The 19,399-nt window shown below is 50.8% G+C and overlaps 1 protein-coding gene and 1 long non-coding RNA gene across 2 annotated transcripts in view; one reads left to right on the top strand and one right to left on the bottom strand.

Annotated features, from left to right (window-relative positions):
* Positions 1-667: 667 nt before the first annotated feature.
* Positions 668-16,071, bottom strand: Krt7 (keratin 7). Its single transcript, NM_033073.3, has 9 exons — positions 15,695-16,071; positions 14,294-14,505; positions 12,193-12,253; positions 10,061-10,156; positions 8,807-8,971; positions 7,875-8,000; positions 4,984-5,204; positions 1,351-1,385; positions 668-960 (listed from the first exon to the last, which is right to left on the bottom strand). The coding sequence occupies exons 1-9, from the start codon at positions 15,998-16,000 to the stop codon at positions 809-811; spliced, it is 1,374 nt and encodes a 457-aa protein (NP_149064.1). The 5' UTR covers positions 16,001-16,071; the 3' UTR covers positions 668-808.
* Positions 16,072-16,281: 210 nt separating this feature from the next.
* Gm671 overlaps positions 16,282-19,399 on the top strand; it is a 29,615-nt gene continuing 26,497 nt past the window's right edge. The window contains exon 1 of the long non-coding RNA XR_384459.2: positions 16,282-16,371. This is a non-coding gene — a long non-coding RNA (predicted gene 671). The remainder of the gene's footprint in view (positions 16,372-19,399) is intronic.

Raw genomic sequence — 19,399 nt, 5'->3', positions numbered from 1 at the left:
GGCATAAAACCCTCACTACACAGACACATAAACCTCTACATCAGAGACCAGACATTTGGAAGCCCCAGCACAGAGGTTCCCTCCTCCCTTCCTAGGGATATAGACACACCCATTCCTCCATCCAAGGATCCAGGAACAAACCTTCCTCAACACACACACACACACACACACACACACACACAGCCTAGGCTCTAGGGAACCTCTCTTATAGTCATATCTCCCTCCACGACCATCATCCCCAAAGAATCTCGAGGCAAAGGACAGGACCTCTTGTAAGTATCAGAACACAAAGTCCCAGACCTCAGGAAGGGCTGACTGTGGGTGTCTTGGGGAGTTTGCTGGGCCACCAAAGCCCAGGGCCTTGGAGAGCTGAATGTGTGTGATCTCACTTCAAGACCATAGGCTGTCAACAGAGGGTGTGGAGGTGCAAGTAGACCCTCCCTGAAAGGAAAAAGGTCTTCAACATCCACCTGTTACCACAACCTCCTGTATCCAGTGGCCATATTAAATGATCTCAGGAGAGGCACTGGAACCAGCTCCAGCCTGGATAAGAGCCAAGGTGGCACCATGGATGGGGGTCCAGCACCTTAAAGCCATACCCATGTCAGTCTGAACCCCAGTCCTGAGCACACTACCCGCTCTGTTCCCTGTGAGTACCACTCCTAGCTAGCCGATGCAGCTCTCTCAGAGAGGCCCTTTATTAAAGCCAACAGCAGTTTCAGACTATCTTCCAGGCTCGGGACAGGGACATGAGATGGACAAAAGGGTATGGGGGGTCTCTCCAAGCCCACAGCTTGGTTGTATGTGCTCAATTGTGGGTGCCCCTGCGGGTAGTAGATGTGGTCTTGATGGAATAGGCCCTGAGGGCTCCGGGTCCCCCACTGAAGCTCAGAGCATTGCTTCCCATGGTTCCTCCGAAGATAAGCTTGCCACCATTGCCCCCAGTGGAATTCACAACAGCTGGAAGAGGAGAGGATCTGTTAGTTCACACTCCCCTACCCAGGGAACCCATCCTTTCCCCTACCTACCTCCCCACCACAGCTGCCCCTCTCCTCAATCTGCCTTTCCTCGCTAACAGCCACCCCCCAGCAGCCCAAATGAAACTTCCGATAGTGACAGGAGCCCCTCCCTCCACAGGAGCTCAAAGCCTTCTCTCACCTGCCTTCCCACTACCCCACCCCTGCTCTGAGCCACTGAGCTAGGCGGATATGAGTTCCTTGGAATCTGCCAGAGCTGTATATGGAGTTAGGGGAGGGGGCTCCCAGCCACACAAGCCAGACCTTTGGGCCAATCTACCCTGCCAGAGACCCAGCTAGGTCTACACAGTTCAAGGTGTGACCAAGAACTTACAGATATTCACAGGTCCCATTCCGTCTCCAGACAACCTGTGGGGCAGAGGACAGATCTGTGAAAGCAGCTCTTACCTTAGTGCTGAGCTAGCACCACTGGCCACCTGCTTCGAGCCTCTAAGCAGAATGTCCATCCTTCCTTGTTCCCAGCTTGCCCTTAGCCTTGTTTGAAAATACCTGAGAGACCCCTCTCCCAGCCAACTACATGCCATGTACCACAGTCGCTCCATGTCTCACCTCTAAATTGTTCCTACCTCCAGAACCAAGGTGGCAGGTCTATGTGTGAAGACTGATGCATTGCACTCAATTTCCCTACCAGCCCTGAGCACCTAGGGCTTGGGAAACAGTTGTCATGCTTATTGTTTGCGAGCCGTTCTGCCCTTCCTCACCAGAAGCTCTCAGAATGGGCTGTTGCCTGCAGACTCCTGTGTCCAGCCCCTAGCATGAGGCCTGGAATTAACAATTACTTAATAGGTGCTGAAATAATTAATGAATTGTTGACTGACTAACTTCAGCCCCAGCCAGGACTTTGAGGGTGGGGGCAGGTGGGGTGGCTTTCAGAAGCCCGTGGGCCTGAAACAGGTATTGCAGTGGAAATTAAAAATCTGTCTGAGACAGCTGGGTGTGTTTGTTTGGTGACTCAGAGTCCCATTGTCAACAAGCTCTTGGCCTTGGGGTTCAATTTGCTTGGTTTGGGTAAGAGACACCTTATGTTGATGGGGAGGGGACTGACGCCTAGGCAGCCTTAAACTGAGGAGGGAAGAAGAGACGGGTTTTCTGGGCACTTCCAGGATGCTGGATCAAATGATAGAAATTGCTAGAAGGTGGAGCAGTCAAGGTCAGGACCCTGTCAAGCAGCAATTCCATGTCAGAATGCCCAGTGTACTGTCTAATGGGCTCAGGGGAAAGAGACCTAAGGTCCAAGGAAGAGTGACTGATTTGATTTTTCCTTTCTAATTCTATGTATATGTTGATTTTGTGACTCTATTTGCAACATTGTATCTCAAAGAACACAAACTCGTAACAATTAAGAAAGCTTCAGAGCAGCACAGTCCCCAATGTGCCCAGGAATCACTAAGGGGTTGAGGGATTTAAAACAGGAAAAATCAAGAGGGGGGTGGCGTATGAGTAGAAAGAAGGTTCAGAGAGAGGTGTCTCAGATGCAGCCGCCTGAGTAGCAGTCAGCTGGCCTTCCCGGGGGCCTCTGATGTTTAGTTCCTCTTCCCACAAAGAAGCCAGGGAGTTAAATAAAAGTACTTATAAATAATGTAATAAATTATACTGAATAGGGCACACAGTCTTCCTCTACATCTGACCTGCACCCTCAACCATGTTTCCCCCTCCTCCTACCACCTTGGCTTTCTGCCCCAACACACCCCTGCCTTCCTAGCCATTCGATTCATCCTCACCTACACACATACAGCTCAAGAATAATGCTCAGATAATGCTCAGGAAAGAAAAAGTTCTCCTGTTAAACTTAGTATTAAAAACAACAACAACAACAACAACAAATGCAAGTTCCAGGGGCCAAGTAGATGGCTCCACGGGTAAGAGAGCATACCTACCAAGTCTGACAGCCTGAGTCCAAGCACATGATGGAGGGAGAGAATCTACTCCCAAAACCTTCACACCCAGACACACTGTGGCATGTACACACACACACACACGTTTTTTTTTTAAATTAGGATTTCTTTAAGTGCAAGCAAATACATATTAAATGTTAATAATTAATAATAATAATAATAATAGTAATAATAAATGTTAAAGTGCATGTTCCTGGTCTATAAACACTCTCCCTTTGCAGATGTTTTTATCTCCATGATTTATGCACCTCCTCCCTGAGGGTAGAAACATGGCTTACATATCATCTGACTCTATGCTGGGTTCCAACAAGTGGAAACTAACAAGTCTACTCCCATGCCTATGCCTCTCCAAATTCCAACCATCCCCAGGGCACCGCCTTCGTAGTCAGCAGAAGCAATCAGCCACTGAGGGAGTAAGAACAAAACCAGCCTCAGACTGAAGTGCTCTGTCCTGCCGGAAGCCAGCCCAACCCCTGCCAGCCCCTGCTATCACTGCAGGTGACTGTGCAAACAGCTCTGGGGACAGAGGAAATCTTCTCAGCACACCGAGTGCCACATGGTTAGCCCAGTTAGCCATGAAAGCAGCCTAGCCCCGTGGGGGCCCTGTGGACATCCATGGTCAGGAATCAGCAGGCTTCAACTGCATATTACACTGTCCTTCTGAGGTTCATTGAACCACAGCTTGTCCTTCTGTAGACCCTGGAGGCAATGCTCCTGACCTGCCTTCCTGAATACATGCTGAGAACCAAGTAAGAGAGCCCCACTAGGGGCTGAGAAGACAGCTCAGAGAGTAAGAGCACTTGCTGAACAAGCATGAGGACCTGAATTTGACTCCCCAGAAACAAAAAAAGCCAGGTGTGTGTGTGTGTGTGTGTGTGTGTGTGTGTGTGTGTGTGTGTGTAACCACAATGCTATGAGGGAGCAGCTGGAAGATAGGAGGATCAAGTGCAGTTCCCCCCAGACTTGAGCAGGCTAAATAGACCTTAAATGCTTTCGTGAGGTTGGACCTTAAGGACCCAGGTGGAGTAAATTTCCTACAGGAGTAGACTGCCTGCTGAGCTTGCTTTGCAACTCAATCCAGCTGAAAGGAAGGATGGGTCTGTGGGCTCTCCCTATATAAATACAGTGCTGACTATTAAACTTTGAACCTTGATCAGAAATTTGTCTTGGCTTCATCCTTCTCTCATACCCCATCCTTTTCATTTCCAGCCCCCCATTCAGGTAAACCCAGTTCATCCATAGCTGATGGTTCAGTAAGAGACCTTCTCTCAAAATCAGGCAGACACGGAGCAGGACACTGGCACCCTCCCCTGGCCTCCAAGCATCGGCTTGGATGTGGGAACCTGTGCACACACGTGTTCATACACCAGACACACGCACCAAACACACATTTACACATACACATACCAAGAAGTAAACTATTTTTTAAAAAGACCTGCTAATGGCCCCATGTGGGACTTAACACATAGCCTTTCCTTCTAGAACAGTGGTTCTTAAACCTGTGGGTCTTGAAGTGTTGGGAGTCAAAGGACCCATTCCCAGGGGTCAAATATGAGATATCCTGCACATCAGATATTCACATTATGATTCATAACAGTAGCAAAATTACAGTTATGAAGTAGAAATGAAAGTAATTTTATGGTTGGAGGTCACCACAGCATGAGGAATTAAAGGGTCACAGCTTCAGGAAGGACCACTGTTCTAAGAGGACATTTTCTACAGGGCTAAGAAGCAACCGGCCGGGCGCGGTGGCACACGCCTTTAATCCCAGCACTTGGGAGGCAGAGGCAGGCGGATTTCTGAGTTCAAGGCCAGCCTGGTCTACAAAGTGAGTTCCAGGACAGCCAGGGCTAAAGTGAGAGACCCTGTCTCAAAAAAAAAAAAAGAAGAAGAAGAAGCAACCGTAAGTTTTGTGCACCCTCTCACCCTATGCCCTGCAGAGGAGGGGCACCTAGGGGATGCCTGTAGATCTATCAATAACAAGGACAGACCTCACCGACCCCCAGGACTTAACACATAGCTTGTCTGACTGATTAGCTTGTCTCTCTCACCGGCTCTCCTCGCCCTCCAGCAGCTTGCGGTAGGTGGCGATCTCAATGTCCAGCGCCAGCTTGGTGTTCAGGAGCTCCTGGTACTCTCGAAGTTGCCGGGCCACATCCTGCTTGGCCTTCTGCAGGGCAGCCTCCAGCTCCCCCTGCTTAGCATGAGCATCCTTGATTGCCAGCTCCCCTTGTTCCTCAGCCTCTGCGATGCTGGACTCTAACTTGGCACGCTGTGGGCAGTAGTGAAGCCATGAGTGAGAAGCCAGCAAGCTGACTGCTTGCTGCCTTCCCACCAACCCATTCTGCAGCAAGCGCCTGCCCATCTCGCTGAGGATGGCTTTACTGTCCCTGCCCACTCCCCTGAATACCAGGGAATGCTGAAGGTTAGACACAAGGATGTGAGGTCCAGTGCTCAGGGTCTGGTGCTGGCCTTGCTACTTTCTAGTGGTGTAAGCCTTGGGTGAATTAACCCCTTCTCCTCCTTCTAAAATAGTAATGGTCACAGCATCATCTACTTCATAGGGTTACTGCGAGGGTGTGATAAGCTAAGACACACAAAGTCAGGCTAGAGAGACTGCTCAGTGTTTAAGAGTACTGTTGCTCTTGCAGAGGACCCAGGTTCAATTCCCAGCACCCACATGGACATTCACAACTGTCCCAAAGGTCAGTCCTAGGATGCATGTGATATATATATATATATATATATATATATATATATATATATATGTACATGAAAGCAGGATCCTCATACAAATGAAATAAAGCGAATAAATAAATATAAGCCTCAAATTTTTAATTATAATTTTAAGAGTCTTTTAAAAAGGAGAGTTGTGCAAAGTCTTAACCTGATAGATACCTAGAACACACCACATTGTCAATCAATATTGCTATAGATTACAAACCCTAGCACCTGTCCCTCCCACCCCTCTACCCCCGCCAGAGCTCCCAGGCCATGGGATCCTGACTGGGTCACAGATGCCAGCAGATAACAAGAACTAGATGCCATCTTTAAAACGGAAACCAGCAATTTAAAAGAAAATGGACAGGAATGTGGGAGAAGTTGGAAGGAGGAGGTGATGTAACTACATTTTAATTAAAAGGTATTTTTTTTAAAAAAAAATAAGATAAAACAAGAAGCATGTGTGAATGGAAGGCTTGGATCAGAGACTGTATACCCTGTAGGTTGGGGCAAGGTGACACAGCTCCCGTGAGCTGGTGTCTGCCATGAGCATTGAGGCTGCCCCTGTTTTGGGAGCTTCTGTCATTTGAGTCTTGATTGTGCCACAAAAGCCCATGTGTTGAAGGTCCTGTCCCAGCTGACGGGGTTTACTGGGGGGAGTTGGGCCTTTAGTGGACAGCCCTGGTGGACAGAACTGAGGTCACTAGGGATGTGCCCATGAGGGATATGAGGGACCCTGATCCTTCTCTCCGTCCACACACACATACACGCCATGATGTTCTGCATAGCCACCCACCCAAAGTGATTATGCTCAGTGATCGGCCACTAAAACTGAACCAAAATGACTCTTTTTCTCCTCTAAGTTGGTTCTCGGGCATTTTTTCCACATGGGTAGATAGATGGCTAACACAGCCACTCACAAGAGTGGTCTCACCTTCCCATCCCTACACCCCAGCCAAGAGCTTCTCCACCCTTGCCAAGGACCCCTCTCCACCCTAGGGTCTTCTCTCAGCTGTAGTCTGCCTCTCTACTCCATGGGCACCACTCAGAGGATTCCTCTCACACTAATGTCCCCTGGGCCAGGGCCAGCCCACTGCTTCCAGAGACTCTTCCCAGCCCCTCGAGGCCCGCAGTTGTGATAGCTGTCTGAGTAAGATCACTCGAAAGTGGATGGATATGGGGAAGGTGACAAGGTTTGAGAAAGCGCCCTTGTTCCCCTGAGCCTCCTATCCTGGCCAAAAGTCCTGACTGTTTCAGTACAGAGCTACTCTCCATGCTGCATCCAAGCAGCCACCTTTGTGTACAAACCAGCCTACAGGGCTCAGGGACTTCTGGGTAAATCATCCCCATATTCCCACTGCAGCTGCTGCACCCCCATCGCAGACACCTGCTCTGATTGAACTGTCCTAAGCACCTCCACCAGGACTTAGGGGAGCCTTCCCTCATCAACACCCCCCAATTCTGACTTCCAACCAACTTGCTGTGCTCTCAGCCTCTGCTCCGAGGCTTTCGTCCCTATGGTGTGACGGGTTCCAGAAGACAGGACCAGTGAGCCAGACAGATGGCTTCTGCTCTCAAGGAGTATGCAATTCCAGCCAAGTGAAAACTGCCAGAACCTTAATAATAGCCTCATACCCTCTAGTGCTTCAAAGAACTTCAGATGGGCTGTTGGTGTGATGCCGGGTATTTAAAGAAGCCATCCTCCACAAGGGGGCTCCGGTCCTAAACCCCAGGGATGAGGAAGCAACGGCCATAGCCAGAGCTGGGAGAATCACATTCCAGCTGGATGGAAAGGGCTTGGAGCATAAATGTTCAGTAAAAGCCAGCTTCAGGAAGCATGGCTAGCATGGCCTGATCAAAAGGAGGAGGGGTGTCATCCAGAATGAAGATGGGGGGGGGGGGAGACACGGACGGACAGACATGTATGGACTTCTGATAGGTGTGCTGTAAGCCCCAGAACTAGGAGCAGAGAGCTCAGCGTCATCTTTGGCAGGCAGCTGGAGGTCCCGTCCACAGGCTCCATGCCCAACCATGAATGACTCTTACCAGGTTCAACCCTAAGCCAGGGTCTGGCCAACCTCACTCCACCTGTAGGTCTCACTAAGGACCTGAGATGTGAGCTGCACCCACCTGGGCCCAGGCCTCCCAGACTCACTCTGACCCTGACCTGACCTGACTAGCTGCCTCCCACTTTCAGCAGGACAGGAGAGCGGGTTCCCACCTGGTTCTTCAAGGTGTCAATCTCTGCCTGCAGCCTCTGGATAGAGCGGTTCATCTCCGCAATCTCATTCCGGGTGTTGCGGAGGTCATCCCCGTGCTTCCCAGCCTGGGCCTGGAGTGTCTCAAACTGAAAGCCCAGAAACACAGTTACGGCACGGTGAACCATCACAGCCAGCCACTGGACCCTCTCCCCATCCACAGATTCCAGCCTGCATTCCCAAGAAAAGGTGCTGCCTCTCAGCCACCACCGTTGCCCAACCCCGTCCACGTCCACACCCCTCAAAGTCACACTACAGGACACTACGACCTCTCCTACTCAGAATCTGAGAGCAAGAGTCCAAGACTGAGTTTTTACCCGTGCATACTACGGGGATCCATGCCCTATACTCCCTTCAAACCTGACTTCTGGCTTCCTCCAGAGTCTCTCCCGTTTCTTTAGCAGATTGCTCTCTGCTGTTCTGACTCTGTAGCAACATTCAAGTCTCCTGGACCTGGAACGCTGGACTTCAGGATCCAGTACCTTGCTCTTCCACAAATTAGTTGTGTAGAGCTGGAAGCTCGCTCAAGCCTCTCTGTGCCTACTTCCTTGTGTTTAGAACAACCGTAATAGTGTTGCACACATAAAAGGGCTGTTCTGTGGGCTAAGTGTGTGGAGGTGACAGGCCATTTAACACTCCTCCTAGCCCTGCCCGATTGTCACTATGAAACCGAATGCCATCGATCTGTGTGTGCCTCATTCCTCTTCCTGTGCCCCATCATCCTGGGTTCTCACCTAAGGCAGGGGCTAGCCTTGTCACCTTTCTTTCTGAACTCCAGAGTATACCATGGCCTTAGCCACTGGTGTCTGACAGGTCCTGAAGGCTGGAGACAAGGTGAGGAGCACCCAGAGCCTAGCAGAAAGAGGAGAGATAGATACCCCAGGGAGCCACACACCTTGGTCTGGTACCAAGCTTCAGCCTCTGCCCGGCTGTGGTTGGCCATCTCCTCATACTGGGCTTTGACGTCAGCAATGATACCATCCAAGTCCAGGGAGCGGCTGTTGTCCATGGACAGCACCACAGATGTGTCTGAGATCTGCGACTGCAGCTCTGCTAACTCCTGCAGGGACCAGACAGAACACTGGGATGCATGCCTGGGACATGATCTATCCTGTTCCCAGACCACAGTAGAACCTACCCCACCTGGAGTGGGCAGAATGGCCAGGTAATAAGGGGCACGGACCCAGCACATACCACACAGTTCTGCCCACCCTGGCTGCTAGCATCTCAATATCAGAGTCTGATAGGATTAAAAAGAGATAATTAGACAATGTGGTCCCCTCAGGATACAAGTCTAATGTAACAGGAGCCAGTAGAGATACTGAAACCATTCTTATTCCACCATGTGACATTCTGCAGCCTTGGAAACCACAGCACAGCTGTGTTTACAGGCAGGCAAGCATGTCTGCAGTATGCCGTCATCTGAAAGAACATGGGACTGATTTTCTTAGAGCACATATTTTAGCCAGTCATGGTGGCTCACATCTCTAAACCTAGCTTAGGAAGCTAAGGCTAAAGGATCCTAAGTTGGAGGCCCGTGTAAGCTGTATAATGAGTTCAAGGTCAGTCTGGGTGAAACAATCAGATTCTATCTCAAAACCTGTGCGGACGCATGTCTGAGTGTGTGTGTGTGCGTACAGGCGCACAGCGGTCGAAAAAAGATAAATATAGACACAGTTTATTAATTAATCTGTTTTCAATTTTATGACTTGCTTTTCCGTATTATTTGCAATGGGTATGAACTACTGCCACCAATGAGAAGAGACTGTGTCACGTAGAGTAGTTTTATATGTGTGTGTATACATATATACATCATATACATATACATCATATACAGCCAGCTACATATACATAACACAAGTCAAAGATGGGAAGACCGACCCTGAGCTTGATTTTATGAACAGCCTAAAGACCCTCACTCCTGACAGTAACATGCATGTAAGCACCAGCTCTAGACCTAATGGAGGCTGGATGATCCCGTAAAGGCTACATCTGAGAGACCAAAGAAGCATTTGGTGCCCTGTCCCAGTCAAACCTCTGTCAGATGATGCCATCGTACCTCCTTCCCAAGGCTAGATGCCAGATGGCATCCACTGTTATCCCCTTCCTCGGGCTAGGAGACATGCCACCCACCCACCCTGGAACTCACTGTCTCGTGAAGGGTCTTGAGGAAGTTGATCTCATCCTGCAGACTGTCCGCCTTGGCCTCCAACTCCACCTTGTTCGTGTAGGCGGCATCCACATCCTGGGGTGGAGAGACAGGACAGAGTGACATCAAGTCCTCAAGACAGAAAACAGTCCTCGGAGACGACGGCAGGTTAGCCAATCCTGCCCAAGTTTCCAGGACAAAATGTCCCTGCTTCCCCAGGCTCTCCAGGTTGCTTGCTGGATGGGTGACATTCCCATGCACCCCTGGAACCAACAACACCTGCAGCCCCCCCAAAAAACTGAGCCCAACCCAAACATGTACCCAACTCCCAAGGGCTTCGTGAGGTGGACGGGACCCTGACTGTGTGACCTGGAACAAGTCACGGCCGCACTGAAAGCCTCGACTTCACAGCCCATGCGAGCACAGCACCAATCATTCAGACGCCCTTTGCCCTCCTAAGACGAGCAACTCAAGCTGGCCTGGTTTGCTGAATCACGGGGTGACTCCAAGGCAGGTGAGCCACAGGTAAAGCCCATTTGGGAGCTAGGGTCTCTGAGAGTGCATTTGCATCACTGTGACCAAAATGCCTGACAGAAGCAAGTAAAGGTGAAAAGACTCCAGATCTCAGAAGTCCCAGCAAAGAGCACAGCAGCTCATGTCATGGCTGACCAGAAGAGGGAGGGAATTCTTTATTCTCTCTCTCTCTCTCTCTCTCTCTCTCTCTCTCTCTCTCTCTCTCTCTGTGTGTGTGTGTGTGTGTGTGTGTGTGTGTGTGTGTGTGTGTGTGTCTGTCTCTCTGTCTCTCCCCCATGTATGTCTGTCTCTGTCTGTCTTTGTCTCTCTCTGTGTCTCTCTTTCTGTCTCTCTGTCTCTCTCCCTCTCTCTTTCTGTGTCTGTTTCCATCTCCCCCTCTCTCTATCTATCTGTCTGTCTCTGTCTCCACCCCCCATGTGTGTCTGACTGTCTGTGCCCCCCCCCTCTCTCCCACTCTCTCTTTCCTTTCTGCCCAGGGTCCTAGCCCATCCATCAGATGGTGTTGTCCATATTCAAGACAGATGGTCCTCGCTCAGTCAGCCCTCTCTGGAGACACCCAAAGGTACACCTCACCAATCTTACAAGTGATTGATAATGATATAACTGAAAAGCAGGTCTTCCTGTGTAGCCCTGGCTGGCCTGGCATGCACTGTGTAGTCCATGCTGGCCTCGGGCCCACAGCAGTCCTCTGCCTGTGCCTACCAAGCACTGGAATTAAAGGTATGTACTAGCACATCCAACTCCTGGGTGATTTTAAATGCAGTCAAGCTGGCAATGAAGACTAGCCTTCGTACTCTCTGACCTACCCTTTCTTGGAAGACTCGTGAGTCTTCAAGGTCCCGCTCTGCCTGCAGCAGGACTTGGAACACAGAGCTGCTTGATGAGAGAGTTTGGACTCAGAATTCTAACTGGCAGGTAGCACAAATCCCCCAAAGGTGCTTTTGCAGCTTTCCAAAAGTCACCTGCATGCCTCCAGGGTCAGAGAGTTCATCTTGCTTCAAGATAGTTTACTGTTCACTCTGGAAACATCTGAGGCCACCCAAGAGCCATGGAGTCTGGAGCAACCCCTAGCAGAGAGTTGCTTTTGTGAGCCTAAGAGCTCCCTATCAAACTTCCATCTTCTGGTCTTAGTTCTAATGCTAAAGGCCTGGAAACAACTCTATTCAGTCACCAGAGATATGCATGCACACACACATATACAACACACACTCACACATATACACACATATATATACACACATACACACAAAGACACACATACACATGTACACAGAGACACACACATACAACACACACACTCACACATATAGACTCACATACGCACAAACATGCACACACATATAGACACAGACATGCACAGACACACACATACAGACACACACATATACACACACTCACACGGAGACACACACACAAACACACATGAGCACACAGCATGCGAACAGGGGCTGTGCTGCTCTGGTGTGGCTTTGAGACTTTTCCAAGCTTATCATTCCCTGTTTAGTCCAAAGCAGGCCTTGACCACAGACCTAGCCCTGTGGTAAAGCCAGGGTCCCATCCTGTGTATGAGATGGCCCTCTAGTACCTCTGCCCCTCACCTTCTTCAGCAACACAAACTCATTCTCAGCAGCCGTGCGTCGGTTGATCTCCTCTTCATACCTGCAGGGGGAGGTGGGAGGGTAACATACAGCTTAGCCCCCAAGCACTCACACACAACACTCAGTGACACACCTCAGAGAGCAGGGGTCAGGGCTACAAAACATAATTTCTCTCACCTCCATGCAGAGTTCCAAGGTTCTAAGTCTCGGCATGGAGGGAAGGGGGTTAGGAAATGTATATGAATTAGACGCCAAAGGCTGCAGCTACTGATGGGGAGAGCAATCATAGCCATGCTTAGGGGCTGTATATGGAGCCTGCACTGGTGTGCACTTCCTGTGGGATAACTCTCTCTCTCTCTCTCTCTCTCTCTCTCTCTCTCTCACACACACACACACACACACACACACACACACCCTCCCAACAGCCCCACAATATAGTACTGTAATTGTCAGAACTGAAAACACAGAGGCAGGTCACCAGCCCAGGTCACTGTACTACAAAGGGACAATCCCTAGCTTAACTCCCCACAGCTAACACAAGCCTGACCACTAGGTAGGCCCACCCCTGAGTTGCGAAGAGGAAGCTCAAAGGGGAGAAGCTTGATGAGTCAGGACAAAGCACATGAAGTCCTGAAAAGCCAGGCCACACTGGATGGTAGAGCCTACATCTTTCCCCCAAATCCCTCCTCCTCCTCTGAAGGAGCTGGCACCTGGCTTTGGGAGGATTTCTGCAAGCAGGGCAAACGGGAAGAGTATGCATTTGCCTGTTCCAGTGTGTTTGTAGGGAAGAATCAAAAGAAAATGTAAGGACAGGTGGGAAGGTGGGGATGAAGGACTGAGAGCTCAGGCGCTCGCAGGAATTGCCTGCTGAGACTGGCAGGAGGCAGCCTGGATGAACGGCTTTGGTAGAAAGCAGGGCGCCAGCCAGGAGCCAGGCTGGGGACATTCACACATCCAGAGTGGTACTTCAGTCTCACAGAAGCTACATCTGCAAGGCTCTCTGAAGCTCCACCTTGGGGCTGGGTTGCTGGGCTCCAAATAGGCTTGAGCTCTCAGGGCAGCCATTCCCCTTCCCTGTGCCTGCTGCCTGTCCCTCATTCGTCCTACCTGAAGCTCACAGAAGCCGGCTGCTCTGAGGTGAGGGGGGCTGGGTGTGGGCTGACTGCCTGACAATAGGGGCTGGCTGGCTACCCAGAATCCTCTTGCCCTGCACCTGTCTGGTTCCACCTTCTATGAGATTGTCTGTTGACTTTTGCCCAAGGGAAGCAGCTGGTGGGAGACACTCCCCAGAGGTCCTGTTTGTTCTCCTCCGGTCAGAGCTGGTATGCCTGGTCCCTCTTAGTCACACAACAACACACAGAGCACACTAGCTGTCCCCGGTGCTCAGGGGCAGGGGAGGAGGGGAACAGGGGAGGGGCCCCGCTCAAGTCTTAGGCTTTGCTTTCTGTTCAGTGAGAAAAAAAGAGTTTTCGGGGACATTCAAAGGTACCCACAAATCCCAGGCTTCCTGTCTCTGGTGGCTCCGTCCCTAGTTTGCCCTGAGCCCTGCTGTGTCATGCAAAACCATTAACTCCATCTGTTTCTTTCCTTCTCATATCAGCTCTTTGGCCCCTCCTGGGAATTAAGGACCCAACTTCAAGAACAAGTTTCCTGTGACCTGCAATGTGATTTTGACTAAGTCCCATAGACAGTCTGGTTTCCAATTCTTCATCTGCATGAGGTGGGAAAGGCTGTCCTAGAATAATCTGTGAGGGCTATACGTTCTGAAGCATTCCAGTCATAGGACACCTTCTACTCATGGTGCCTAGGGACTTAGGCACCAAAAAAGGAACTAGCACTGTCAGGGTAGACAGGGTAATTTCTGACTAAGCTGAGGGAAAAAATGACCAGAATGTCCCAGCAACAGCCCCTGGGGGCAAGAAGGAGAGGTGAGGCAGGGACTGTGTCAACAAAGGCCATAGCTCCAGCCATTCCAGTGCTGAGCAGCTGTGCACTCTGACCCCTGACCAGGTCTGAACCAGGGACACTTGTGGAGGGTCTGTGTGTGAGAGGCATACTGTCCCCAGGGCTGGGATCCTCCAAAAGGCACCAGGGACATTACTTATTCTTGAAATCTTCCACCACATCCTGCATGTTCCGCAGTTCCACCTCCAGGCGGCCCCCATCCAGCTGCAGTGTCTCGAGCTGCTGCCTCAGCCCAGCAATCTGAGCCTCAAAGATTCGGGGAAGCTGGCTGCTCTTGGCTGACTTCTGTTCCTGCAGCAGCGCCCACTTGGTCTCCAGCATCTTGTTCTGCTGTTCCAGGAAGCGTACCTGGAGGGGTGTGGAAGAGGAGGAACCTGAGGGGCCAGACTCTACTACCACAGATGTTGAAAAGTCTGGAACCACTGTGCAGCAGAGCCCATGTGCCCACTAGTTGTGCTTACCCCTCATCCCTAGGACCCTATTTCAAGTGTAAGCCATGGAGTTGATGTGCTTGGCTTAGTGGAGTACACTGTTCCTAGCCAATTCTGCTTCAATGGTATTTTCTACCTCTGCCCCTTAAATAGCCCCTTTCTTCTCTGAAGCTGGGGGTGAGAGGGTATTAGGGGACTGACTGGACTGGCCCCTCCTTCCACGCTGGAATTTTTCTTTCTTCCTCAGTATCTTCTCTCCTTCCTCTTATCTCAGCCTGAAGGTGGGAGGCAAGAAAAGCCCTTGAAACCAGCAGCCTGAGGAATCATGAGCTGGATTAGGATGGCACAGCTCAGCATAGAGCAGGAAGTGGGGCTAGAGCAGTCTGGGAAGTTTCTTTTAAGGATTTCTGGGACAGAACGGTACAGGCAGGAGGACTGGAAGGGAGACGGTGAAGCAAGGGATTGGTCCTAGCCAGAGGGACAGGCAGGACTGCAGGCCTCAGCTTCCTAGATGCCCATGAATGACTGGGATGGACAGCCAGGGAGATACCTTCCAAAGGGCCCCTCTCCCAAGTCCCAGTCTCCCACAGAGCCATCTGCAAAGGCAGAGGTAACCTTACCTCCTACCAACAAAAAAGGTAGAGGAACGGGCAGGTAAGTAGGGCAGAAGCCTCCCTCCGCCAGGCCTTTATTCTCAGCATCTACCTCAGATACAAAGTTCTCCCATGGAGAAAGGAGGAGTCATCCCACCCCATTCCTGACTCCTCACAACCTCCTCCCAGGGAAAGGGACCCAGACACCAAAGAACTAACTGCTGGCCTTGGCCTCCAGAGCTCCTAGCCTCACACCTGTTACAAAGTGGCTCCAAATCCCCCGAGACCAGTCAACTATGGAAGCTGGAGAGAACTTGGGGGCAATCCTTGAGTCCTTGAGGAAAGGGAGGGGCCCAAGGCCATTTGTTGGCAGAGCGGAGTTTGGAGACTAAAGGAGGGTGTAAGGAGAAGTACTATACAGAGCCCACCGAAGACACAAGAGGAAAGAGACCTACACCAGCCTCCCAGGGCAAGGCGTGGCCGGAAAGAACCGTGCGACTGAGGCTGTCTCACCTTGTCGATGAAGGAGGCGAATTTGTTGTTGAGGGTCTTGATCTGCTCGCGCTCCTCCTGGCGCACCTGCTGGATGGTGGGATCGATGTCCACACTCAGCGGCGCCAGCAAGCTCTGATTGATGGTGATCTCGCGGATGCCAGCGCCCACCGGGCCCCCATAAGCGGAGCGCACGGCCACACGAGGCCTTGATGAGCCCAGGCCATAGAGGCTCCTGCTGCCGAAGCTGGCGCGGCCCGAGCTCAGGCGCACCTGAGCCCCGCGGCCCGGGTAAGCAGTGGAGCGAGAGCTGAAGTGGATGGACATAGCGGCTGGACACAGCTGGCTGGACGAGGCGAGGAGCAGCGCGAACTCCCTGACCTCAGGCAGTCTGCGACCTTTTATTCCTCCATGCGGGGCGGAGGCTGAGCGCACACAGGTGGGGACAGGGCGGGGCTGGCCGCTGGCCACCTTTCTCTGCAGCCAGGGCCTTCCTGTCCGCCTGCCTTCTGCCCTCGCACCGCCCCCAGCCGCCGCCCAAGGCTCTTCGTCCACTCGGGAAGTGTCTGCAGGAGGCCGAGACGCCGTCGTGAGACACCCACACCTCAGGCAAGTTGTCCAAGATACCCACAGCCCAGAAATCTCTGGACCGCAAAGAGACCACCTTACAATTGGCAGGAGAAGGCTTCCTAGAGCAGGTATGAGGAGTGAATACCTAGATTCCTGAGGCCAGTAGGAAAGCCAAGTGCTACAAAAGGAAGTGCCTGACAAACTTTAGCTCCTGCTGAAAGTTGAAACCCCTCACCCACTGGCTGGGGAAGCCCTAGGCTTCCTAGGACTCTCCTTCCTGGCCCAGCTGCTACTGGAGAGCTCAGCTCAGTTCTTGAGTAACCTGGCCCTGTGACGATCCTTACTGGGAAGAGCTGTTTCAGTAACTGCGCCCTCCCCACCATCCAAGTTCAGAGGGCTTGCCTCACCCCCTCCTCAAACTACTGTATGGGTTCCTGGGATGGCTGTGCGTACCCTTCTGTGCCCTCATACCCCTAACACACTAGTGTGAGTGTATATGAGTGCAGTCTGTGCATGGGGGGTCTGGATTCACAACTGAACACATTTGTATGCACATGTGTGTGTCCTGTCTCCCGTTCACATCCAGACGTTCCTCCCTGCTCTGCCTCATTTTTCCTGCTTACAAACCCACTAGGCTATGCCTGACAAGGGAATCAACTAAAACTGGCCTCTGTGGTAACCCGTGGTGGTGTGCTCAGTGCTCCTCGGAGTGCTCCTGGACTTCCAGTTTTCCCAGACTCACTTGGACAGCCTTTAGCCCACCTCTGGCTCCATGCAGTGAGACTGGTCCTTTAGGGGCGTCCTAGGTGGGGAGGATGGGAATGTCATATTCTTCCTGCTTTGCCTTTTCAGGTAGACAACCCTAAGCTCTCAAGGAGACTCCCTACCCCTCAAGGTGCTTCCTCAGTCCTTTGTCCCCCTCTGCACCCCACTTTCCATCCTGCTACAGCCCCTGCCACCCATCCCCCACTTTGGAGGTTGTTTCTCACCCACACCAAGAGCTCCTTCTCTTTCTCAAGCTGAGCCCCAGCAGGGCACAGCTAGTGCGCTGACCTGGACGGGTCCTGGCCCCCTCAGCCACAGCTCCTTCAGGATGAGGGTCTAACAAGAGCTGGGAAGCACACAGACAAAAGTACCTGGGCACTTCAGTCCAGGCCTCGGCCCCCTATAACCACCACACACAGGCTTGAGAAATACTTCCTCATTCCTGAGCCTACCCCACATCTGCCCTGGGCCTCTTACCCCTCCCTGGAACATTCTTTAAAACTCCAGTGCTAGCTAGATTCCTCCTGCTCCCACATTCCCAGACCAACCTGAGAGGCCACTCAGTGCCAGGTGGAGGCAACACACACACACACACACACACACACACACACACACACAAATGTCCTTTGAAGTGTTTCACAGAGGGCTGCCAGCCCCTGACACCACACCTCCCATCAAATTCCTGCCCCAAAAGAGTTCACAGCCTAGTGGTTCATCTGAACCCAGTCTCTCTCTGTCTCTCTCTGTCTCTCTCTCTCTTTCTCTCTCTCTTACCCATTCCTTCCCCTCCCCTCTCACCACATGCAGACCTTAGAGAGACTACCTCCTATATTTTGCCTTAGCCCCACAAACTCCTCCATTGTCTTCTGCCTAACTCAGTGAGGCTACACACACTCACATACACACATTCACACACACACATTCACACACATATTCAAACACACACCACACATTCACACATACCATACACACTCACTCACACTCACACTCACACTCACACTAAGCGATGCCAAGTGTAAACTTTGCTTGTCCCCTGACTCTCTTGGCTACTATGCTAAGCATCCTCTGGAACCCAACCACCAACAGCAGTGAGCACAGATTATTAGCACTACCTGTATCCACCAATCCTGACCTGGATGCCTGGCCCCTGCAATCCTGGCCCAGTGGACATTGTGGCTCCATTCACAGAGCAGGAGAAACATAATAACTTGTATTCAAGACCAGAAAAAAAAAAAACACACATTCTAATTCTTAGACCGGGGGGGGGGGGAGTTTTTTTTTTCATGATCTTGAACTGTGACTGCTGATCAGACTAAAAGCCATTTAGCAGTCTGCGTGAGCCACTGGGGGAGGTAGCCAATGGCAGAGTGCGTGACCAGCATGTATGTGGACCAATGCTCAATCTCTAATAGTGGCACACACAAAAACTTCAGGGCATACAAGCATAACACAAAGGAGCTGAGGGACACAGGCTGAGAAGGATGTGATGGACAGCAGGCTACTTTCCTGACTGTACACCACCATCCTGAAGAACATAACAGGCATGGAGAATGTGGGCTGTGGTTTACATGGTATCTTCTGCGCATGTGCCGGCTTAACGTACTGAACCATTTTGTCCGTATGATATAACCTATGACACAGAGGTGTATTGTACCTCTCCACCTTTTGTGACAGGCTGTCACCGTGTAGCCAAAGCTGGCCTCAGATTGTTGATGACCCCGTCCCAGCTTCCTAAGTGCTAGAATTATAGACATGTCTCACCAAACCCAGTATGGTCCTCATATGAAGAGAATACATTGAAGTACAAATAATTTAAGTCACTTGCCCAAGCTCCCACAGCTAAAATGTAGAAAAGCTAAGATTTGAACCCCAGTAGTTGGAACCACTAGATTACTTTAAAAAAATAATAATAATGGTGATGATTAGGACCGTGGGAGATGGGGGAGATGGATCTGTGGTTAAGACCACCCAATTTCAGTTCCCAGACTCAGGTCAGGTGACTCACATCTTCCTGCAACTCTAGCTCCAGGGAGCCAATACCATCAGCCTCTGTGAGTGCCTGAAGGCATCTGCATGTACACATGCATACACACATATACACATACATATACACATATACATATACACATATATATACATACATACACATGTACACATACACACATATACATATACACATATATATACACACGTACACATACACACATATACATACACACATATATATACACACATATATATACACACACACATATATATATACACATACACACATATACATACACAATACCCATATACACATAAATACTCATACATACACACATATACATACACACATACACACGTATACACACATACACATACGTACACACATACACATACTAAATAAAT

Source organism: Mus musculus, chromosome 15 (genome assembly GCF_000001635.26).
Source record: "Mus musculus strain C57BL/6J chromosome 15, GRCm38.p6 C57BL/6J".
NCBI lineage: Eukaryota > Metazoa > Chordata > Mammalia > Rodentia > Muridae > Mus > Mus musculus.
Note: the sequence above shows the minus strand (reverse complement) of the source record. Positions and strands in the feature narration are given on the sequence as shown.